This window comes from Solea solea, chromosome 17 (assembly GCF_958295425.1).
Source record: "Solea solea chromosome 17, fSolSol10.1, whole genome shotgun sequence".
NCBI classification, from domain to species: domain Eukaryota; kingdom Metazoa; phylum Chordata; class Actinopteri; order Pleuronectiformes; family Soleidae; genus Solea; species Solea solea.
In genome coordinates, this window is record NC_081150.1 from 20,427,772 (window position 1) to 20,451,903 (window position 24,132).

The 24,132-nt window shown below is 42.3% G+C and overlaps 3 protein-coding genes across 3 annotated transcripts in view; 1 reads left to right on the forward strand and 2 right to left on the reverse strand.

Moving 5' to 3' along the window:
- pex7 (peroxisomal biogenesis factor 7) overlaps positions 1–11,367 on the reverse strand; it is a 23,294-nt gene extending 11,927 nt beyond the window's left edge. Inside the window, exons 1-8 of the mRNA XM_058614204.1 lie at positions 10,855–11,367; positions 9,858–10,011; positions 9,655–9,712; positions 9,377–9,527; positions 8,674–8,751; positions 8,452–8,560; positions 1,288–1,394; positions 607–742 (exon numbers count right to left, since the gene is read on the reverse strand). Of these exons, the coding sequence (XP_058470187.1) occupies positions 607–742; positions 1,288–1,394; positions 8,452–8,560; positions 8,674–8,751; positions 9,377–9,527; positions 9,655–9,712; positions 9,858–9,963 (745 nt within the window). The 5' untranslated portion in view covers positions 9,964–10,011; positions 10,855–11,367. The remainder of the gene's footprint in view (positions 1–606; positions 743–1,287; positions 1,395–8,451; positions 8,561–8,673; positions 8,752–9,376; positions 9,528–9,654; positions 9,713–9,857; positions 10,012–10,854) is intronic.
- Positions 11,368–12,092: 725 nt separating this feature from the next.
- Positions 12,093–14,717, reverse strand: LOC131443248 (uncharacterized). Its single transcript, XM_058612695.1, has 4 exons — positions 14,485–14,717; positions 13,369–13,644; positions 12,736–12,851; positions 12,093–12,634 (listed from the first exon to the last, which is right to left on the reverse strand). Exons 1-4 carry the CDS (start codon positions 14,612–14,614, stop codon positions 12,200–12,202), a joined length of 957 nt encoding a protein of 318 aa, XP_058468678.1. The 5' UTR covers positions 14,615–14,717; the 3' UTR covers positions 12,093–12,199.
- A 5,655-nt stretch (positions 14,718–20,372) lies between these two features.
- hey2 (hes-related family bHLH transcription factor with YRPW motif 2) lies at positions 20,373–24,100 on the forward strand. The gene is made up of 6 exons (XM_058612694.1): positions 20,373–20,493; positions 20,721–20,825; positions 21,222–21,309; positions 21,395–21,478; positions 22,617–22,698; positions 23,002–24,100. The coding sequence occupies exons 2-6, from the start codon at positions 20,749–20,751 to the stop codon at positions 23,652–23,654; spliced, it is 984 nt and encodes a 327-aa protein (XP_058468677.1). The 5' UTR covers positions 20,373–20,493; positions 20,721–20,748; the 3' UTR covers positions 23,655–24,100.
- The last annotated feature ends 32 nt before the right edge of the window (positions 24,101–24,132 follow it).

Genomic DNA, 24,132 nt, shown 5'->3' on the forward strand with positions numbered 1-24,132 from the left:
GGAAACTGAAGTTTGTAAACTACTCACTCTCCCACACCAAAGCCCATAGAGAAAACCAGTGATTTTAGCTCGCTGAGACACAGGAGCTGCTGGTTTACTGCTGCCTCGTGTGGTCACTTTGTGTCACTGAGGTCAATATTTCTGCAGGATTTTTAATGCCGAATTGACACAATAAGACATTTGAACTTAGTGATGGAGGCAGCAGTGGATCAACACCTCCTGTGTGCTGTGAGGTTAAAATCACTGGTTTTCTCTATGGGCTTTGGTATTGCTGACGATTATTAGTTTATCCAGTTAATTAAAAGACTCAGTTTAAGTCTAAGATTATCTTAAGAACATGTTTTTGTCTCACTGTGAGACAGACTTTTCCAACAGGAAACTGAACACACACACACACACACACACAGAGAGGACAGTGTGTGTGTGTGTGTGTGTGTGTGTGTGTGTGTGTGTGTGTGTGTGTGTGTGTGTTCTTATTAGGGCCATTTTAGTGGGAGTTTTGATGCTGTCACACCCAGCTCTGTGTTTTCCCAAAAACAATGTTGTCACATGACACTGGAACCATCGTGTGTGTGCGCGTGTGTGTGCGTGTGTGGGCGAGTGTGCGCGTGTGTGGGCGAGTGTGTACCTTGACTCTGCGGATGGCGTAGTTATGAGCTCTCAGTCGAGCAACAGGCTGCCGTATGTTCCTCAGGTCCCACACACACACACTGCAGTCGACTGAGCCTGTGGCCACAATGTTCTACAAACAAACAAACAAACAAATATACAAATATTTTTATTGATTTATTTGTACAGAAGACAAAAGCTGAGGAGTTTGAGCTTTATTGTCAAAACAAATCCTAACTAACTTTATATTGAGTTAAATAATAACATTACAAAATTGTTTAACTGAACAGTTCACACTAAGTCTCCAGCTTGAATGTTAAATTAGTCATTTACTTATTCATTCATTTATCGTCACATTATGTTGGTGTTTTGCACCATGAAAATAACAATTATTGCATTTGTCTTCATTTATAATTGATGTTCAATTTTGTTCTGTGAAGCTAAAGAAGTTTATTCAAATCTGAACATCAAAAAAAGAGAAATAATAAAAAAAAAATCCTTATTTTCATGGTTAAATTTGTTCAAGGCTGAATTTCTTACCCTAAATTGACCCAAACTTCACGTTTATCAAACTGTGATCTTTGTATATAAATAAAAATATAAAATAAGAAATATCAACTCTGCATTAAAGGGATAGTTCAGGTCTGTTTTTAACAGTGCGGCGCGGAGACTGGTCACCTGGTCGTATTTGCACCAATCGCAGCTCAGGACCTCGGCGTGGTGAGCGGCGATGACCAAGCGGCAGGAGGCGGCTTTCACGTCCCAGACCCGGAGCGTCCCGTCCCCTAAGGGACGACAGAGACACGACGGAGGCTGGTTTTTGTCTTAAATCCACGTCAGAAATATGCACTTCACTTACATTCAATTAAGGAACTCTGACCACTCTCTAAATTCCTTCAGCCTTCACACAGGCACAGAGCAAAAGTCCTGAAATGTCCCTTTAAGGCCAACACACACACACACACACACACACACACACACACAGTGTCTTTCACACATCGTCCTGCTCTTCATTGATTCTTTCATCGACACTTTAACTCTTCACATTTCTCTGCTCCTCCTACATTTCAGTGAAAACTCTATGTGTGTGTGTGTGTGTGTGGGTGGGTGCGTGCGTGCGTGTGTGTGTGTGTGTTAGCACATGTGCGTGTGTGTGTGTGTGTTAGCAGATGTGAGTGTTCAGTGAAACAGTTTAACGCTGCATTTCTTTTTGCTGCAGCAACAAAGAGCAACTGGCTGTGTATGTGTGTGTGTGTGTGTGTGTGTGTGTGTGTGTGTGTGTGTGTGCATGCGTGCGTGTCCATTCCGCAGTGCATTAAAGGCTGACTTTTGTAAAAGGGTCTCGGTCTATTACACCTGGTATCTCTGCTGTATCAGCAGGTTCAGCTCACACACACACACATATACACATATACACACACACACACACACACACACACACACACACACACACACACACACACAGGACCCCTTTTTTCTGTCCTGAACCTTTAATTTCCTGGTTTAAAAACAACACACACTCACTCACTCTCCTGAGGTCAGGGAACTCAACATGACACATCACAGGAACTAACTCCGCCCCCACCCGACAGGAAGGACAGTTAGAACGTCACATGGTGCGTTCGCACTGAAAGCTGCGAAGTTGTTGTGATGTGAAATTAGACGTGAACCCACTCACTCTCCCACACCAAAGCCCATAGAGAAAATCAGTGATTTTAGCTCACAGGGACACAGGAGCTGCTGGTCTACTGCTGCCTCGTGTGGTCACTTTGTGTCACTGAGGTCAATCTGAACGTAGGATTTCAAAAGCCGAATTGACAAAATAAGACATTTGAACTTAGTGATGGAGGCAGCAGTGGATCAACAGCTCCTGTGTGTGTGATGTTAAAATCACTGGTTTTCTCTATGAGGTTTTGTATTGAAGACAATTATTAGTTTATCCACTTAATTAAAAGACTCAGTTAATAAAATCTACGTCAGTTTAAGTCTACGATGTCTTAAGAACATGTCCACGTCTTTATCTCACTGTTAGACAGACTTTTCCAACAGGAAACTGAAGTTTGTAAACCACTCACTCTCCCACACCAAAGCCCATAGAGAAAATCAGTGATTTTAACATCACACACACAGGAGTTGTTGATCCACTGCTGCCTCCATCACTAAGTTCTAATGACTTATTTTGTCAATTCGGCTTTTGAAATCCTTCACTCAGACTTCCCTGAGTGACACAAAGTGACCACACGAGGCAGCAGTAGACCAGCAGCTCCTGTGTCCCTGCGAGCTAAAATCACTGACTTTCTTTATGGGCTTTGGTGTGGGAGAGTGAGCGGTTTACAAAGCAAATAATAAAGGCTGGAGAAGCTGCTGCCATGAAAAATAAACAAAGAAATGATCAATGATTTATGGACATACGTCGTTCCTGGTCATGACAGGACAGAATCTGGGTCCAGGTCCTGGTCCAGACTGCAGTCCATCACTCACTGACTGAAGCACTTCAGTAAATATACGAGTGTTTTTCTTTCTTTTCTTTTTTTCTGAGCGATCATAAATCTGCAGCTCTGTAAATGACGGCCGCAACTCGATCGATCAATAAGAGCCAATCAGTGAAGTGTTTTCCTGTGACAGCTTCATCCACTGAGCCACAGTGTTTCCATATCACATGATGAATGGACTGTGTTTTTTTTACCAATCATTTATGATACATTTGATTTTTATTTTCTCAAATAATTGATTTATTGTTATGTAAAATGATGAAAATGCTAGAATCAGAGAGAGAGAGAGCAAAGCTTTTCACCGTCTCCCACAATTGTTCTAAATAAAACATGATCCTGAATATAGATCTGTATCAGGATCAAACATCGACGTTTTCATCAAAATCTGTCTTTAACTTTTCAAAACCAGACAAACTAAGATAGAACCTCAATGATGAAGATGATAAAAGACTTCAGTTTAAGTCTACGATGTCTTTAAGAACATGTTCACGTCTTTATCTCACTGTCAGACAGACTGAAGTTTATAAACTACTCACTCTCCCACACCAAAGCCCATAGAGAAAATCAGTGATTTTAAGTTGTTGATCCACACAGCAGTGGATCAGCAGCTCCTGTGTCCCGGCGAGCTTAAATCACTGATTTTCTCTATGGGCTTTGGTGTGGGAGAGTGAGTGCTTTACTCCAACAGTGAGATAAAGACGTGAACATGTTCTTAAGATGTTGTAGACTAAAACTGAGTCTTTTGTCACTAGTCTGTGACCACATGAGCCTGTTCTGGACACAGTTGTGGTGAATGGATGAGGGAAAAGAGGAGGAAAAGGGAAAAACAGTAAGTTGAAAATGAGCTGGAGCGACTGCGGCTCGAGGTGGAGAAATTTGTTCAGCACTCAGGCAAATTATGAGGAGGAGAGGCAGCGAGGAGCATGGGAAAACCCGATAAGCTTATCTGAATGAGAAACCACCTCCCCCTCTTCCCCCTCCTCCTCCTCGCTCTCTCTCCGCTTGTGCTAACGTCACCAGAGGGGAAGCCTCCACAGAGAGAGATAAGGCAGTTGCTCTCCACTGTATGAGCTAAAACAACCCCCCCCCACACACACACACACACACACACACACACAGATTAATCCACAGTAATTACTATCATCACAGATTTTATTCTGAAATATGTGCACGCGTTTATCTACGACGTAAACAATCCTCAGTCTTTATTAAAACCTCGTCCGATGACACGTCTTCATCCCGACATGGGACAGACGTACGGCGTATTTTACGCTGCGTTCCATTTACATCGGAAGTCGGAAGGTCGGAATTGGGAGCGACGTCACATCCAAGTTATTGAAGTCACGAAAAAAACTAAACGTGGACACTAAGGACAGCCACTCTGATGAGTTCATAATCCAAGATGGCCGCTCCGCGTACGAAGCTGTTCACGCGTCTCCTTTTAAATTCAGATTATATTTGCTTTCATGTTTTTGTATCGGATTATATTTCAGTTTAAAGTTTGGTTTCATACGTTCATGGTTCATAAATCTCAGTGTTTGTTTGTTTACTCGATTTAACTTTCTAAACTGTGTCCATCTGGAACCTTGATGAAGCAGAGGATTATGGGAGTTCAACAAACTGTTCAGCGTTTATCAAAGCTACCCTGAGGCACGCACACACACACGTGCACACACACACACACACACACACACACAGAAACATTAAAGTGTGTGAAAGCAGCTGAAGGACAGAGAGAGAGAGAAAACGACTGGACTGGACTTAATGGCGATGGATTGAAGACGCACAGAGACACCGAGGGTGGTTTATGGCGTGGAGTCGGAGGGTCAGACCCTCACCTCGGGCCGCGGTGGTAAAACACACGTCAACCGGACAGTTAAAGAACAACACGTCGACAGAATCATTCAGCTCAGAGGCAACGTCAGCGTTTAGATAGCAACAGCTAACTCAGGGATACACCTCGCCCACTCCTGTCGTGTCACTATTCAAAGCTTCGTTACGTTGGTGACGTGAGGTTTGTTACGTCTGTGGCGCGAGGTTTGTTATGTATGTGGCGCGAGGTTCGTTACATTTGTGACACGAGGTTCGTTATGTTTGTGACACGAGGTTCGTTACGTTTGTGACACGAGGTTCGTTACGTTTGTGACACGAGGTTCGTTACGTTTGTGACACGAGGTTCGTTACGTTTGTGACACGAGGTTCGTTACGTTTGTGACACGAGGTTCGTTACGTTTTTGTGACACGAGGTTCGTTACGTTTTTGTGATGCGAGGTTCGTTACGTTTGTGACGCGAGGTTCGTTACGTTTTTGTGACGCGAGGTTCGTTACGTTTGTGACGCAAGGTTCGTTACGTTTGTGGAGCGAGGTTCGTCACGTTTGTGACACGAGGTTCGTTACGTTTGTGACACGAGGTTCGTTACGTTTGTGACACGAGGTTCGTTACGTTTGTGGAGCGAGGTTCGTCACGTTTGTAACACGAGGTTCGTTACGTTTGTAACACGAGGTTCGTTACGTTTGTGACACAAGGTTCGTAACGTTTGGGGAGCGAGGTTTGTTACGTTTGTGACGCGAGGTTTGTTACGTTTGTGACATGAGGTTGGTTACCTTTGTGATACACTTTTTGTTGACAGGGTTTTTTGCAAATTAGCGACTGTGATGTTAGCAGCACATCTGTTGCTAACGTGATTTTTGCTCATCTAATTTTTTGTGATGTAAGTAACGTGTTTTTATAGCAGTAGTACCATGTTTGACGTGTTAGCGACATGTTTTTTGTCACGTTGGCACTGTTACTGTGATGGTAGCACCACATTTGTTGCTAATGTTAGCTTTTTGTGATGTAAGTAACATATTTTAGTCATGCTAGTACCACGATTGTCATATTAGTAACATGTTTATTACTAATGTTAGCGTTTTGTGATGTCAGTAACATGTTTTTTGTCTTCATAACGCTAGTACCATGTTTTTTGTTTAATTAGCAACATATGTTTGTCAATGTTAGCTTTTGTAACATTTTTTTGATTTTTCCTTGTTTTTCATGAATTTAGTAATGTTTTAGTAACGTTGGTGACATTTTTTAAACATCGGCAAAGTATTTCCCAATATACCTAATGTTGTTTGTAAAATTAGTAACGTGTTTGTAATGTTTTGTGACATTAGCGTGTTTTTTGTTCGATGAGTGACTTTTTTTAATAACATGAGTAACATGTTTACTGGTGTACACGGTTTAATGTTTGGTTTATATTTGGTGTAAACAGTACACGGTTTAATGTTTGGTTTATATTTGGTGTAAACAGTACACGGTTTAATGTTTGGTTTATATTTGGTGTAAACAGTACACGGTTTAATGTTTGGTTTATATTTGGTGTAAACAGTACACGGTTTAATGTTTGGTTTATATTTGGTGTAAACAGTACACGGTTTAATGTTTGGTTTATATTTGGTGTAAACAGTACACGGTTTAATGTTGAGTTTATATTTGGTGTAAACAGTACACGGTTTAATGTTGGGTTTATATTTGGTGTAAACAGTACACAGTTTAATGTCTAACATGTTACTAAAGAAAGCTGAGCTTTGCGTTGACGTGATGGCTGAGCCCGCTGGCAGCTGTTGTGTTGTGCTCGCGTCAGATCAGACGTGAGCATGGAGGTAACAGCTTTAACGTGCTCAATCACACACACAGATGGTTTTATCGCGGAAGGTCAGAAGCTCAGTAAATGGTTTACGCAGCTCCAGAGCTTCACTGCAAGATTTATCACATCAGATCAAAACATAATGAGCTCGGTCTGTCTCTCTGAACGCTGCACTTTAAATAAGCCTTTAATAACATACACTGCAGCCTTTTTTTAAACCACCATTACATTAAGTATATATACATATAGTATTTATATTAAGTAAGTAAAGTTTTATTAAATAAACGTGCTTAAATGTTTATTTTAAAGGGTATTTCAGAATTATTATTTCTGAAACACCCGCCTAATAAAACCTACTTATGATATCTAGAGAACAAATTCACATCTTTATCTCACTGTTAGACAGACTTTTCCAACAGGAAACTGAAGTTTGTAAAGCAAATGTTTGTAAGCTCAAATGTCTTATTTGGTGACTTCAGCATGTGTACGTCTTTGTTCAGTTTACCTCAGTGACACAAAGTGACCACACGAGGCAGCAGTAGACCAGCAGCTCCTGTGTCCCTGCGAGCTAAAATCACTGGTTTTCTCTATGGGGTTTGGTGTGGGAGAGTGAGTGGTTTACAAACTTCAGTTTCCTGTTGGAAAAGTCTGTCTCACAGTGAGATAAAATTAACCTAGCCTTTTCTTAAAGGTTAAGTGGGCGACATGGGTTTGTGGTATCAGAGTGAGCCGTAGACTCCTGCTCCTCCTCCTCACTCTGAACCCAATCGATCGCTGTCATTGATCACAAAGATAAAAATAAAAACACTCATCATCACCACGTCCTCCTGCTTCTGAAATCTCATCACAGACTTCAGCTCGCTCTCAAAAAAAAAACAATTAACCCAAAACTCATTAGCCAACAAGTTTAAGAGAGAGAGACGTGAAAACAGCTGCTCCATGCAATCTGATCAGAGAGCTGACGGAACACACGGCTCCGCCCCCCTGATGGAGTCAGAGTGCTCGCTCGCTCACTCACACACACACGGGAAAGATAATCCCGGCTCTGCCTCTGGATATGAACTAACTCACAGCTGATTGTCAACGATTCTGAAAGCGAGAAGAAGACGAGGACGAGTTTCACAAGATTCACAAGTGACGTTACAAAGTTACCGTACCATTTTTTCCCTTTTGTTCTAAAGAAAGTTACATTTTAAATTAGTGATGGAGTGATGGAGGCAGCAGTGGATCAACAACTCCTGTGTGTGTGATGTTAAAATCACTGATTTTCTCTATGGGCTTTGGTGTGGGAGAGTGAGTGGTTTACAAACTTCAGTTTCCTGTTGGAAAAGTCTGTCTAACAGTGAGATAAAGACGTGAACATGTAACGTAGATTTTATGAGCTCAGTCTTTTATTAAGTGTCAGTACCGAATACAACCACACAACTAAAAAAAACACCAAAAAAACTGCACTATTCCTTTAAAAGCTCATATTAAAACATTAAATCAACCTAACTGTAAACACTTATGTGGAAAAATAGAGTGAAATCTACCTTTATTGCATTTTTTTTTTTTTACTAACAAAATAAAAGCTTTATAAATGTAAGAGTGTTGTTCAGTTAAGTTTCCCTTAAGTTTCCCTTAACTGCTGAGCAGGAGGCTGTAAATCAGGACGATAGCTTCAGGGTTTTCATTAAATCACTCACTGACCATCACCATCATCATCATCTGTCAGGTCTCACCTGAGGCTGAAGCAAAGCATGCTGGGATGTGAGGCGACCAAACGGAGCTGTAGACGACCCCTTCGTGACCTCTGAGCGTCGTCAGTGAGCGGCTGAGAGTTGGATCCCACTGGGAAAAAACAACAACCTTGTTTTAGCAACATTTTTCAATAGAGTTTATTTTTTATTTTGTATTTGTTTAGTTTTCACGAGATTAAATAAAAATAAATAAAAAAATCTCACCACTTTCAACGTTTGATCCCACGAACCAGAGACGATGAGGTTTTCTCCTCTGGTCTGACTCCAGTCTACAGAGTACACCTACAATTTTCAAAATAAAAGTCTCACTTTCTGTTTGTTCATGCTCAAACATAGTCACAAGTTTTCAAAATAAAAGTCTCACGTTCTGTTTGTTCACACTAAAACGTAAAGCTACAGTTTTCAAAATAAAAGTCTCCGTTTCTGTGTGTTCACACTAAAACATAAAATAAAAGTCTCACTTTCCGTTTGTTCACGCTCAAACATAAAGCTACAGTTTTCAAAGTAAAAGTCTCACTTTCTGTTTGTTCATGCTCAAGCATAGTCACAGTTTCCAAAATAAGTCTCACTTTCTGTTTGTTCATGCTCAAGCATAAAGCTACAGTTTTCAAAATAAAAGTCTCACTTTGTGTTTGTTCAGCTCAAGCATAAAGCTACAGTTTTCAAAATAAAAGTCTCACTTTGTGTTTGTTCAGCTCAAACGTAAAGCTACAGTTTTCAAAATAAAAGTCTCACTTTCTGTTTGTTCAGGCTAAAACACAAAGTCACAGTTTTCAAAATAAAAGACTCCGTTTCTGTGTGTTCACACTAAAACATCAAGTCACAGTTTTCAAAATAAAAGTCTCACTTTCTGCTCATCCATGCAAAAATGATGCAGGTGTGTGAGCATGTGTGTGTGTGCGTGTACCTCTTGAGTGTGTTCTCTGGTCACCCTCAGCGGAGCGCTGTGATTGGCTGTGTCCCACAGCTGCAGGCTGCCGTCTCCACCCCCAGCGACCAACACGTGCTCGTTGGTTTCGCTCCACGTCACGTCAAACAAACCGTCACTCCACTCCCAGCTGACACACACACACACACACGTACACAGTACATGTATATAGTACTGTATATATACACATGTACATAGTATATAATATATGTATATAGAGAGATATATATAGATATTCACAGTATGTATGAATGTACCTTCTGAATAGAGTAACTCCAGAGTCAGAGTTGTCCAGGACCAGGAGAGAACCACAGCCTGACAACAAACAATGAATTTAATTCAGTTTACACATGAAAATGTCCACAGGTGTGTGTGTGTGTGTGTGTGTTTGTGTGTGTGTGTGTGTGTGTGTGTGTGTGCGTGTGTGTGTGTGTGCGTGTGTGTCTGCATGCTCACTGACCAGTGAGGCCGTAGAACTGCGAGGCAGCACAGGCAAATCTGCGAGGCAGGAACGGTGAAGCTTCCACAGCGTAACCATGACGGCCCGGACTGCGAAACACCTTCATCAGGAGGAGGGGTCAGCAGCTGCACCTGCAGCCTCACTGGGCCACCTGCTGGAGACACAGAGAAGTGCATGACAGTGAACCTTGTGAATGCATAAATAAAGTTTAAACTCTTTGATTCTCGATGGACGCGGTGATGCGGACGACAGCACATTTAAAACAAAACATCGACACCATTTTCTCTACGGCGTCTTCTTAATCTTAATCTTAATCCTGTCACAATAGAACAGAACAGATTGACTTTTTTTAAATCACTGTAAAAAAAAAGAATTAGTCTCTACTTTAATATATATTATAAATAAATAAATATGAGACTATAATACATTACATAATTATGTTTAAGTTTAGGTTCACTGGTCTATCTGTGGGTGTTTGCCTGTTCCTGTGGCGCCCCCCAGTGGACAATACAGTGTACAGTCTGTGGTCAGGATGAAAATGAAGTTTATAAATAAAGAAATAATCTTTTTTACTAACAACAATAACAATAATAATAATAATAATAATAATAATGAATAAGATACATTTTCACGTTTTTAAAGTTTAGAACAATAACTTTAGAGAAACTGAGGAACTTTTTCATCCAAACTGAGGTTTTGATAAAATCATAAATGATTCCAGGAAACCATGACTCAGCGGAATCAAACCGTACCGTTTCAAACTGGAATTATGATCAATGATCACATTTAGTCGTCATATTTACATTCAAATCAAACACACGTGTCGCTTCTTGTTCTGAGCTGATGACGTAAAAGAGCAGAAAAATGTTTGTTTCAAGCAAGACGAAGGTGACACCTGTTTGTTTATTTTTAACCAGTAAATATAATTTCTTCTTCTTCTTCGTCACGTGTAAAACATCAAAGTAGAAATAATATTATTAAAAAAAATGTAACTCACAATAAACGAAGTGAAACGAGTGAAAATCGGGGGGTGAAAAAAACAAACAAACCCACACCTGCTGCAGAAAAACAGACACACAAATCAAAACCACGCTGTTTTAAAAGGATATTTGAGGATGTGACGTCACGCCCATGAATTAAAAACAACCGTAAATAACAATAAACCACAAAAAAACATCTGTTAACATCCGTGTACACTTAATAAATCCACGTGCAGTCGTTTCTTGCTGCAACTCTGAGGGGGACAGTGTTTACTTCCGGGTTTTTAATCAGCTGACCGGAGAATCCGGAAGAAGCCGCTTCAGCTGTAGTACTCAGGAGGCGTCGCTAGAGGGCGGTGTTTCTCCAATTGTAATTTGAAAAAGAAAAATAATGACTTTGACCTCAGACAACTGTAAAATAATGATAACATTTATAATAATAAATAATTTTTTTACTAAATCATGTTATAAACATAAAAAAATAATAATCTTCAGTGGTTTCTTTTTGGTCTTTTTTTGGTATGTGACTGAAAATTGTGACTGGATCGATCAATAATTGATTTGAAAGACTTGGTTTTAAAGGTTACATAAGCCCCTCCCCCTCCCTGATCCCCCCTCCCCCTTCCAAACACCTTTTTTAAAACCTGTTTTAAAATCACCCTCGTCTTCATTTTTAAAAAAACTCCAGAGCTGAGTTTTAACATGGGTTTGAGCAGAGCTCTCTGTGCTTTTAGGTGACCGCCCGTCGTATGAGAATAAAAACAACACACGGGGTTAGACGACACCCACAGCAACGTTTTGATGTAAAAACTGTGTAGGTCGGAAATAGTGAGCAGGAGAAGAGTTTGTTTTACCAACCTCAGCTAGTGTACCACTCTAGCAGTGCAATACACACTCATTATAAAAGCTGAAAAGGTCAAAAAAAAAAAAAGTAACAAAACTTAAACGGCAATTGTTTAAAAACTGTAATAGATATCAAAAGTTTGATTTAGGTGAGAAAAGTGCCAAGTCTTATGACCCGTGTAAAGTTTCAACCATGTCTCTACGTTAAAGTGTGACGACACTGTGACGCTCCGATGTGGCCTTTGTTTCCCATTCATGTGTATGTGGAAATTGCAGCTTTTTGTGAGTTTTGTCGCCGTGGTTACTTCAACCGCTTAGAAAAGTCACAGCACACCATTCCCAGTGAAACTGCACGTTTTGATATAGGATGTGTGAGGGTTACAGCGCCCCTTGTGATTTGCAGGCACTGGAATAAAAAGAAGAGTTTGTTCTTTTTATTATAAACAACAACAAAAGAAAAAAAAGATGTTTCCAGTTCTGTGAGCGCGTTCACGTGCGCATGAAGTGTCTGTCACGTGATCAGGTGAAGTGGGCGGGGCCAAACTGGGCCTCGTGCAGAAGCTGCTGGATCCTGGTTCTGAGCAGAGACTGTTTTTCAGGACACAGTCGTCTTATGGCGGGAGCCAGACTCAGCAGGAAGAGCGTGACGTCGTCCCTCTGATCCAGCTCCAGGATCCGCTCCAGGTTCCTCTCCCTGCTCTCCGCCCTCCTCAGGAACGCCTCCAGCAGACCGTCGTTGCTCCACCCCTTCGCTCGGTTCGGTCTGTGGTGGGAGACGCTGAGCTCCGCCTCGTCATCCTCGTCCGTGTGGTCTAAAATCTCCCTCTCCGGGATTTCGTGGTGGTTCAGTCTGGACGTGGTGGCGTGTGGCGGCGAGCCCCTGGGGGCGTGGCGGAGCTGCAGGGGCTGAAGATCGTGTCGCAGGAACTCAGACGCCGTCAGCTGATCTGAGGGCTGTGAGGAAGAGTGTGAAGAAGGTTAGGATGAAGTTAAAACCAGTTTCCTGGTATTTACTCGCGTGTGCGCGCCGTGGTGAAGCGGGCATCTGGCGTCACCTCGATCTTTGCATCTTTGAGTCTCACGACTTCTCCGTTGGCGGGAGACGGCCGCTTCCTCTGGACAAACTCTGAGAAGGACGAGGACGAGGACGTGGCGTCTGTGACGGCGACGCCTGAAAAAAACACAACGATGATAGCCGTTAAAGGGACAGTTCAGGGTTTTTTGAAGGGTTGTTGTATGAAAGACTGACAAACTTGTTGCGTTAAGAACGTGTTTCAGTGATTTTAGCTCACGGGGACACAGGAGCTGCTGGTCCTCTGCTGCCTCGTGTGGTCACTTTGTGTCACTGAGCTAAATCGGAGTGAAGGTTTTCAAAGGCCAAGTTGACAAAATCAGACATTTGAACTTAGTGATGGAGGCAGCAGTGGATCAACAACTCCTGTGTGTGTGATGTTAAAATCACTGATTTTCTCTGTGGGCTTTGGTGTGGGAGAGTGAGTGGTTTACAATCTTCAGTTTCCTGTTGGAAAAGTCCGTCTAACAGTGAAATAAAGACGTCGAAATATCGTAGACTTAAACTGTCACAGGTTCTATTGGTCTTCAGATTCTGAATGTAATATTGATTATAATTTAGTAGGGACTCCGAAACATGAATAAGAAACGTGCGCACACATCTTGCGTCTACACACCGTAGTTGTCGTCGTCGTCGCTCCGCACCTCCGTGGTCGTGCTGCAGCCCATCACGTCGACTGCGTGGAGGTGCGAGGGTTGCGGCTCCAGGGCCCAGCCGTTTGTGCCCGCGGCTCTGGCATCAATGAATGGGTTCAGAAAGGACAGAATGGACGAGTATCTCCACGGCCTGTAGTTGAAGAGCCCGATGCCACTCTCTCGTCTCTCCTTCTCGCGCTGCCTCTCCCTCCTGTGTTGGTCTCTGAGCGTCTTCCACTTCCTCCGGCATTCAGACTCTGAGAAACACAAACATCATGAGCAGCTGACTAACACACGAACCCGTGAAGCGACGTGACAGCGTGGGGACGAAGAAGAGACGAAAAATGGACTGAATATAAAATATAATTTAAGATGATTTAACTTGCAACAGAATAAACCCGTGTTGATTTACATGTATGTGAAATATTACAGATTATTGCCTTGAATTGAGGGTGAGATGAAAAAAGATTTGAAAACACTGGACATGAACGTGTAACTTTACGACCCTATGATTCCAGTACACATTTTTATTTAAATGCTCTCTATTTAAGGAGATTTTAAATTCTATTATGGTTTCCCTTTAAGTCGACGTGAAATTCTATTATCTGTAACACTATTTAATTTCAAATAATTCATAATTTGCCTCTTTTACCACAGCTCATTAAGACATTTAAATGATTTTACAGTTTTGTTGACTCACAGCCTCCTTTTGTAAAATATATTTGATTGATTTTGATTTCTACTCCAAAATAAAGTATATTTTATAATATTATAATATAAAGTAAGTAATTTATTAGGAACAGCTGACTGTTTTTGCTTAAATATTTAATACTTTTTCACAGGTTTTCCGTAAGTTTATTTTAGTTTAGTAGTGTATTACTCCTTTGTCGGAACTAATGTTCTTGGAGCCGAGAGTCAAAGCCGGAACACATTAAGACACGGACACATTGTTTTGATCTTTTTCAACGGAGGATTTCGTCTAAATTCAAAATAAATAAAGTGAATTATTTGACCGCAGTTGTGAACCAACACTGTTCTCTTCGCGTTGACGGGCTCTCTTTACAGTTTATTGTTGTTTAGGTTGTTGTTTTTATTACCGGGAACAGCGACGATCTCCGCCACCTGCCGCCAGGCGTCGCTCCTCATGTTTAAGTCTCGGTACGTCGGTGAGTTTGTGTCGTAAAGACTCGGGAAACCGGAAACAGCCATGATGAGCTTATACTCCATTTTTCTACTTCATTTGTTTAATAACTTAAACTTGTATATCTGTCTGAATCAGCGGAGGCAGAGGAGTGAAGGAAAAAAAACAACAACAGCTGTCACGACTTCCGTTTCCGGTGTGACTCTAAAGAAACGCTATTGGCTGCAGTTGTTTTCCGCTGCCCATAGTGGGAGGAGTCCCGCCCACAACCTGCCTCTGATTGGTTGAATATCATCTCCTACCCCGACTTTAACCAATCAACAACGATCACAGGCAGTTGTTTTTTTACTATTATTTATTTATTTTTAAATAATCCAGATTTTCCGATAATCCAGTCAAGACAAACAAATAGAACATTTAAAAAAAAACACATTAAAAAAATAAATAAAAAATGTACTCACGTTTTGGAGGTTTCCAAAATAAAAGTCTCTCCTCCTGTCTGTCCACACTAAAATATGACCAAGCCGTTTCCAAAATAAAAGTCTCAGTTTTAGATTCATCCACACTAAAACATAGTGTGTTAGTTTCCAAAATAAACGTCTCACTTTCTGTTCGTCCTCATAGTTTCCAAAATAAGAGTCTCAGTTTCTTACAGTTTCCAAAATAAGAGTCTCAGTTTCTGTCCATCCACATTAAATCACTGCCACACAGTTTCCAAAATAATAGTCTCAGTTTGTGTTCATCCACACAAAGACAAAGTGATACAGTTTCCAAAATAAAAGTCTCAGTTTCTGTTTGGTTTGTGATTCAAATCATTTTCATACAGATGTGTCTCTGGCTGCTAAAAAATATGTTTCGATTAATTTAAAAAAAAAAAGTGAGTAATTGCTAAAATAACTCCTTCTCATTTAACGTCTAATGTTAAAAGTGTATGAAATAATAAAAGCCTGGAACACACACACACACACACACGCACACACTCCCCACCCCCTCCTGGTTCCCATGGTTTTCCCAGGCTCGCTCCTGCTCTCCCAGGGTGTTTGACCTGACTTCATGGACCTCTGCCCTCTGTCTGCCCCTGCTGAGGATACACAGGCTTTTATTGTGGCGGAGCCTACGCTGGTCACACTACACAACACACACGCACAAATATGCATGCTAAATATGAGGAAATTTCACCAAAAGGAACGTTGATAGAAACACAATGCAGATTTTCAAAATAAAAGTCTCACTTTCTGCATGACCACAATAAAATTTGACCCAGCAGTTCCCAGGATATAAGTTTGTGTTTATCCACACTAAAATGTGACCCAGTGGTTTTCAAAATAAAAGTCTCAGTTTTTGTCCATCCGCACTAAAACACAGCCACACAGTTTTCAAAATAAAAGTCTAAGTTTCTCTTCAAAAAAGTGATCCAGGCCTTTAATGCTGGTTTTTAATTTGACATGATTGTGTCACGACAGAAAACAACGTTTCTTCAAACGTGACGTGCGATGTGCGAACAGAGTGACGACGTGTTTTTGCCACGTCCGACGTTCACTGTCGGATCGGTGAAGATAATCTTGAGTAAACCTCCTCCAGCTGCTCACACACACATCAGGTCAGGACGCGTGATCTCAGATGACCGCTCCCCCTGGTGACCGGACTCAACAATGACGCCCTCTCAGCACAAGCAAAGAAGAAGAACGGTCTTTCAGCACAGAAACACACAATCCTCCTTTTCTCTGCTCGTCCACAGGCTTCTCTTCCTCTGACTCTCTCGCTCTGTCCGTGCTTTCTTTCACCGGTCGAGAGGTTAATTCACTTAAACTGTGACTTTACTCACTACAGAAAATCAAAGTTCTGCTGCTCCGTGTTTACTGGAAGTGACGGGAAATGAGAACCGGGGAATTTTCTGCTCTTTGTGAACGGAGTCCAAACTGAAACAGTAGATTTTTGTCCGTAAATGTGTCCAAAGCTGACGTTTTAGAGGAAAACCAGGACTCATTTTACCACACAAACAAACTGGGATGTGAAACGTGAAGTGAAATATGTTTCAGTTTCCACGGTTACGAATAATATGGTTACTCAGAGGCTAATGTTGACGCATTTAATGAAATTTAACACATTAAACACGTGTAACTTTACTAATATATAACAGCGTTAATGTTAGCATGATAGCTTGGCTCGCCAACAAACAACGGGACAAAGACGGAACCACGACGGAACCGTGACGGAACCACGACGGGACAGCGACAGAGATGTGGCGCAAAAGGATTTGGTGGACGCTGCGAGACAGACAGTAGAACCCCAGAGGAAGACACTTTGAAATCTATGTAAAAAAATCTGATCATGTTCAAAACCTCCTCTGTATGTGGTTTGAATCTGATATCATGTGTTTTTTGTCTGTTCAGACTGATAAAGAATCAAACGAGACAAAATCTGGATGTGGTCCGCAGTCCAAACGACAGTCTCCGCCTCCTCAGCCGGCGTCATGTGACGCAGTCGTATGTTCACCTTCATTTTTTATTGTTTAGTTGTGTTATTGTTATTTAACAGCGACTGAGACTCTGAAATATTATCAAAACTGAGGGGACATTTCCAGAGACCACACACACGCACACACACACACACACACACACACACACATGCACACACTCACAGATAACGTGCTGGGAGAGTCGGGGGAGTTGGATATCAGCTGATCGTGTGTGGTTGTGTGTCGTGGAGGGTCTGAGACGGACGAGCAGGTCGTTCCCACACCCACTCTCTCTCTTTAGAATGTGTCGCAAATGTCAACACACACGCACACACACACACACACACACACGCACACAGAGGCTGAGTGGAACGTGTGGGGTCAGGAGGTGACGTCCTGCAGAGGAGAGTGTGAGGTCTGCACTGACTCACAGCTGCGTGTCAAACATGTCTTCATAAATACAGATAAATGAAAGCAGCTTGATCAGCAGCGACGGGGTCATGTGACGTCGCTCTGACTCTGACTTTAGACACTAAATAAAAGACTTGTGTCGTAAAAGCTACATCACGTCAAGTCTACAATATCTTGAGAACATGTTCACGTCTTTATCTCACTGTGAGACGGACGTTTGTAAACCACTCACTCTCCCACACCAAAGCCCATAGAGAAAACCAGTGATTTTAACTCACGGGGACACAGGAGCTGCTGGTCTACTGCTGCCTCGTGTGGTCACTTTGTGTCACTGAGGTCAATCTGGGTGAAGGATTTCAAAAGCCGAAATGACAACATAAGACATTTGAACTTAGTGATGGAGGCAGCAGTGGATCAACAGCTCCTGTGTGTGTGATGTTAAAATCACTGATTTTCTCTGTGGGCTTTGGTGTGGGAGAGTGAGTGGTTCACAAACCTCCGTTTCCTGTTGGAAACGTGTGTCTCACAGTGACGACAGCTCATATGATAGTTTTTAAATTCATATTTAGTGTATTTTGAATGAAAACTGAGGGGCGTGAACATGAAAGCATGCGTCACCGTGTGAACTTCCAGACTGGATACATCTTATGATCAATGACAACCAGACTCTCTCTGTCTAATGTTCTGTGTGTGTGTGTGTGTGTGTGTGTGTGTGTGTGACATACCTGTCACCAACTGCACCACCTCCCATCACACACACACACACACACACACTGCAGGTTGAAGGGTTCTCGTACATTGTTGAGTGTGTTGACGTGTTTGTAGATTAGAGCTTCAGGCCTCTTCAACACTTTGTTGCTGGGAACTCCTTCACCTCCTCCTCATCCTCTCTGTCTTCAGTCGTTCTCTTTCCCCCCAAAAGCTCCTGATAATATTAAAGTGTGGTCACTTTGTGTCACTGAGGGAAGTCTGAGTGACGGATTTCAAAATAAGACATGTGAACTTAGTGATGGAGGCAGCAGTGGATCAACAACTCCTGTGTGTGTGACGTTAAAAAAAGCTAAAATCACAAATTTTCTCTATGGACTTCGTTGTGGGAGAATGAGCGGTTTCCAAACTCCAGGTTCCTGTAGGTGCAGGCTGCAGGGGGCGCACACGGCACAGGTGCTGACCGTGTCTCGCTCATACGGACACATAGACACTGCGATGGTGATCATCATCAAAAAGACCTGATGTCAAAACATGTTTGTTTGTTCACCTGACCCCCCCCCCCCACACACACACACACACACACACACACACACAGTCCCCTGACACCATGTGCTGAAGGGAAACGAGGGTCAGGTGACAGGAAGGAAGTGGAGTAGTGCAGCACCTGCAGGTTGGCAGCCTGCACGTTTCCTTCATCACAACAATGGACCATTTTATCTTCAAACAACACACATTCATAGAGTGTGTGGGAGAGTGCATTAAAGACTGCTGATGGATTTTCACACACACACACACACACACACACACACACACACACACACACACTGACCTCACTTACAGGTGCAAACATCACAGTTTTATTTTGAAATGTAGGGATTTAAACCAAACATTGTATATCTGACATAAAAGAATATGTTTATTATTGACTCTGTGTGTGTGTGTGTGTGCGTGTGTGTGCGTGTGTGTGCGTGTGTGTGTTGTTGATTTTCTTGTGGGAACGAGGGGTTGAGTCGTGTGAGGTCTGAGGCGTCGTAAGGACGGACGGACGTGTGGCGAACACCGTCTGACCGAGTATAATGCAGCACTTCCCTCCATTCTCTCTCTCTCTCTACACACACACACACACACACACACACACACACACGCACACGCGCACACACACACGCACACACACACATGCACACACAGTGTTTTCCTGCTATAGGGTGGCCCTGCTTGTCCTCTGTGACCTCTGACACTAATAAACATGTGATATCATTACACACACACACAGATTCACGTGCGTGTGTGCGTGTGTGCGTGTGTGTGCGTGTGTGTGCGTGTGTGTGCGTGTGTGTGCGTGGCCGCTCACAGGATGATTGGGTTTCAGTGAACACAGTAAGAAGTTGTGGGAATGTCTGACACACACACACACACACACACACACACACACACAGATTCACGTGTGTGTGTGTGTGTGTGTGTGTGATGATATCACAGGTTTATTCACTCACAGATGAAAGTTTTGAATTAAATAAAAACACATGATTTCTTCTCGTCTCCACCTGCCTCTGCTCTGCTGCTGTATACACACAAACGCACCCTCATGGACTTGTGGTGTTGTGTGTTGAAAAAAAGTCAAAACTATTAACCACTAAAACTCTACATCCGTTTAAGTCGACGATGTCTTTAAGAACACGTTCACGTCTTTATCTCACTGTGAGACAGACTTTTACAACAGGAAACTGAAGTTTGTAAACCACTCACTCTCCCACACCAAAGCCCATAGAGAAAACCAGTGATTTTAGCTCGCGGGGACACAGGAGCTGCTGCTCTACTGCTGCCTCGTGTGGTCACTTTGTGTCACTGAGGTCAATCTGAACAAAGGATTTTAAAAGCCAAAGTGACAAAATAAGACATTTGAATTTAGTGATGGAGGCAGCAGTGGATCAACAACTCCTGTGTGTGTGATGTTAAAATCACTGGTTTTCTCTGTGGGCTTTGGTGTGGGAGAGTGAGTGGGAGTGAGAGTAAGTTTAAATGATCGGATTTGACTTTTCAATCTGAAAACTGCTGCCTTATATAATCTCTCTCTCTCTCACACACACACACACACCCACTGGATCAGACAGGAGGTATTATCAGGAGAGAAGAACCAGTCCAAACTAAACTCTCTCAAATTTGAGTTGAAGTGGGCGGGTCCAGTGTGTGTGTGTGTGTGTGTGTGTGTGTGTGTTGCTGCTGCTGGAGTTTTCCCACGGAGCCTGACACACACACACACACACACAGACACACACACACAGACACACAGACACACAGACAGAGCGGCGAGCAGTCGAGTGTCAGTCGTCTCTGAGGCCACGGTGAAGGATTATTGAGCAGAGAAAATTAGTTCATCCATTACAGGTGGGTTGTTGTCCTTTCTGTTTGTTTACTTGTTTACTGCTGTCAAACGTACACATGTGTTTGTTTGTTTTCATAAATACTGCATCACAAGAGAAAACCATCAAAAATGATCAAATTGTGGATTCAACTGAAGAAAAATACACTGTCAATGTGTGTGTGTGATATTGTATTTGCACATGTGTGCATGTGTTTCTGACCTTTGTTGTTGTTGTTGTTGTTGTTGACAGAGGAGCTCAGCTCGAGGGTCTGGTCGTCATGAAGCGTCCGTGTGAGGACAGCAGCTCAGCAGAGAGCGACGTGGACGTGGACGGTGACAGGAACGTTTATCCAGGGTGAGAACGCCTTATTCTCCTTTCTGCTTCTCTTCCACGTTTATTCAATATAAATAATTACTAACACTGCATTTCTTAAAGAGATCTTAAAGCCAATCATTTAATTAGGAAAAATGATTTTGCCTGTTGCCAAAATGTTGAACTTTATGTCTGTGAATCATTGAAAAAATGATAATATTTAGAGGAAAAGAAAAGTGGTGTCATTTAAACATGAGATTAAATGAACTAGATTATTAGAGTGAACACACACGTGTTTATGATCAGAAAAAGGCACTTTTCTTCTGAATTAAATGAACATTTTACTGTTAAATTGTTATTATTTAATTAATAGTAAAAACACATTATAAATGCTCCACTACTAAAATATAATAAAATCATACATACGTTGATTTCCAGGCTGATGAAGGTCAGGATGATCAGATGTGGTTCGTCACCGACGACGACGACAACGACACAAGTGATGGCGAGAAAGAAACGCAGAGGGGTAAAGATGTTTTTAAAAGACTGATGTTTTTGTTTGTTTCACTCATTCATTCATTCACTCACTCATTCATTCATTCACTGATCAGATAATTGAGAAGAGACGCAGAGACAGAATCAACAACAGTTTGTCTGAGTTACGGAGACTCGTCCCCACAGCGTTTGAGAAACAGGTGATTCATGTTTTAAATTTTTCAACTCTTATTTTAAGTCCATGTTGTGTTTTATCATGGACTAACAGAAACTAAGACTTTTATTTTGAAAACTGTGGGTTTGTGTTTTATCATGGACTAACAGAAACCAAGACTTTTATTTTGAAAACTGTGGGTTTGTGTTTTATCACGGACAAACAGAAACTAAGACTTTTATTTTGAAAACTGTGGGTTTGTGTTTTATCATGGACTAACAGAAACTAAGACTTTTATTTTGAAAACTGTGAGTTTGTGTTTTATCATGGACTAACAGAAACTAAGACTTTTATTTTGAAAACTGTGGGTTTGTGTTTTATTACGAACTAACAGGAACTAAGACTTTTATTTTGAAATCTGTGGGGTTGTGTTTTAGCATGGACTTACAGAAATTGAGACTTTTATTTTGAAATCTGTGGGGTTGTTTTTAATCATGGAGTAACAGAAACCTAAACTATTATTTTGAAATATGTGGGCTTATGTTTCAGCATGGACTAACAGAAACTAAGACTTTTATTTTGAAAACTGTGGGTCTGTGTTTTATCACGAACTAACAGAAACTAAGACTTTTATTTTGAAATCTGTAGGGTTGTGTTTTAGCATGGACTAACAGAAACTAAGACTTTTATTTTGAAAAGTGTGGGTTTGTGTTTTATTACGAACTAACAGGAACTAAGACTTTTATTTTGAAATCTGTGGGGTTGTGTTTTAGCATGGACTTACAGAAATTGAGACTTTTATTTTGAAATCTCTGGGGTTGTTTTTATCATGGACTAAGAGAAACCTAAACTATTATTTTGAAATATGTGGGCTTATGTTTCAGCACGGACTAACAGAAACAAAGACTTTTATTTTGAAAACTGTGGGTTTGTGTTTTATCACGAACTAACAGAAACTAAGACTTTTATTTTGAAATCTGTAGGGTTGTGTTTTAGCATGGACTAACAGAAACCTATACTTTTATTTTGAAATCCGTAGGGTTGTGTTTTAGCATGGACAAACAGAAAGCTAAACTTTTATTTTGAAATCTGTGGGGTTGTGTTTTATCATGGACTAACAGAAACTAAGACTTTTACCACGTTAGTCCCGTGACTCACTCCTACCTTGGTCCTGGTCTCTTTAGGGTTCAGTGAAGCTGGAGAAAGCAGAAATCCTGCAGATGACCGTGGACCACCTGAAGATGCTGCAGCTCACTGCAGGAAAAGGTAACAGCACATGGACATAAAAGCTAAAGGGAACTCGTTTGCTGTGGTGTTCCACAGGGTTCAGTACTGGATCCGCTGGGTTTTTCATTATAAACATTTAAATAATTCGTAAAAAAACAGCGTCAGTGAACAAATACACTGGCGTCCATTTAGTAAATTATTGGTCCCAGTTGAGAGTGATAGGTGATCAAGCAGCGGAGGCTTTTGGGCAGAGCTTAGTCATTGTAAGCTCCGCCCCCCACTTCTCCCCCAGCTCTGTAGACACTGACGGCTTCTTCTTCTTCTTCGTTTGTTTGTGTGAAGGTTATTTTGACGCCCACGCTCTGGCCCTGGACTTCCTGTCTCTGGGTTTCAGGGAGTGTCTGACGGAGGTTTCCCGTTACCTGAGCGCCGCTGAGGGCGTGGACTCCAGCGGTGACCCCCTGTGCTCCCGCCTCCTCTCCCACCTGGCCTCCTGCGCCTCACAGCGTGACGCCACCGCCGCCATGACGGTCGCCTCCCACGCTCCACAACATCATCCTCATCATCACCAGCTGCCTCCCACTTTCCCTCACCCCCTCCACCCTCATCACTGGGCTGCCGCGCTCCGACACATGCCGAACGCCGCCTCATACGGACTGAGTGGACTTCCTGTTCCGCCAAATCCTGGAGGAGGTGGAGCCCCCCAAAGGCCGACCGAGCTATCACAGCCCAGTGTCACCTCCGCCTACCCCTCCCACCCAGACTCGACCTCCTCTTCCTCGCCAGCCTCCTCCTCTTCATCCCTGGTACTCCCGTGTGGCCCCGCCCCTCTCTCCACCTCCCTCCTCTCCCTCTCAGCGACGTCGTTTCCCATCACGCTCCACGGAGGTTTCCCGCTCTTCCCTCCCTCCTCCTCCTCCTCCTCCTCCTCTTCTTCACAGACTCACAACGCTAAACCCTACAGGCCATGGGGAACCGAGGTCGGCGCATTCTGACCTCTGACCTCTGCTTACTAACTCGCAGTTTAACAAAACCTCCACCTGTGAAGCTTCTGTTGTTTGGTTTACTCACAGAAGTGAGCGCACCGTGAGCGCCACCTGCTGCTCACAACATGTTCTTAAAGATATCGTGGACTTAAAGTCATGTAGATGTTTACTGCACCAAACCTCATAGAGAAAACCAGTGATTTTAACATCACACACACAGGAGCTGTTGATCCACTGCTGCCTCCATCACTACATTCAAATGTCTGATTTTGTTTAACAGCCTCTGAAATCCTTCACTCAGATTGACCTCAGGGACACAAAGTGACCACACGAGGCAGCAGTGGATAAACAACTCCTGTGTGTGATGTTAAAATCACTGATTTTCTCTCTGGGCTTTGGTGTGGGAGAGTGAGTGGTTTACAAACGTCACTTTCCTTGATGTTCAGTGGAAAAAATCAGTTGACACAGAGAGCGTGAGCCTCGTGGT

Excerpts from the sequence above, each read along its gene's own strand:
- LOC131443248 (XM_058612695.1), bottom strand. The coding sequence starts at position 14,614 with ATGGAGTATAAGCTCATCATGGCTGTTTCCGGTTTCCCGAGTCTTTAC. Across the intron at positions 12,852-13,368 it reads CGACGACGACGACAACTACG|GCGTCGCCGTCACAGACGCC; the intron begins GTGTGTAGACGC and ends TGTTTTTTTCAG. Across the intron at positions 12,635-12,735 it reads TCAAAGATGCAAAGATCGAG|CCCTCAGATCAGCTGACGGC; the intron begins GTGACGCCAGAT and ends TCTTCCTCACAG.
- hey2 (XM_058612694.1), top strand. The coding sequence starts at position 20,749 with ATGAAGCGTCCGTGTGAGGACAGCAGCTCAGCAGAGAGCGACGTGGAC. Across the intron at positions 20,826-21,221 it reads GACAGGAACGTTTATCCAGG|GCTGATGAAGGTCAGGATGA; the intron begins GTGAGAACGCCT and ends GTTGATTTCCAG. Across the intron at positions 21,310-21,394 it reads CGAGAAAGAAACGCAGAGGG|ATAATTGAGAAGAGACGCAG; the intron begins GTAAAGATGTTT and ends TTCACTGATCAG.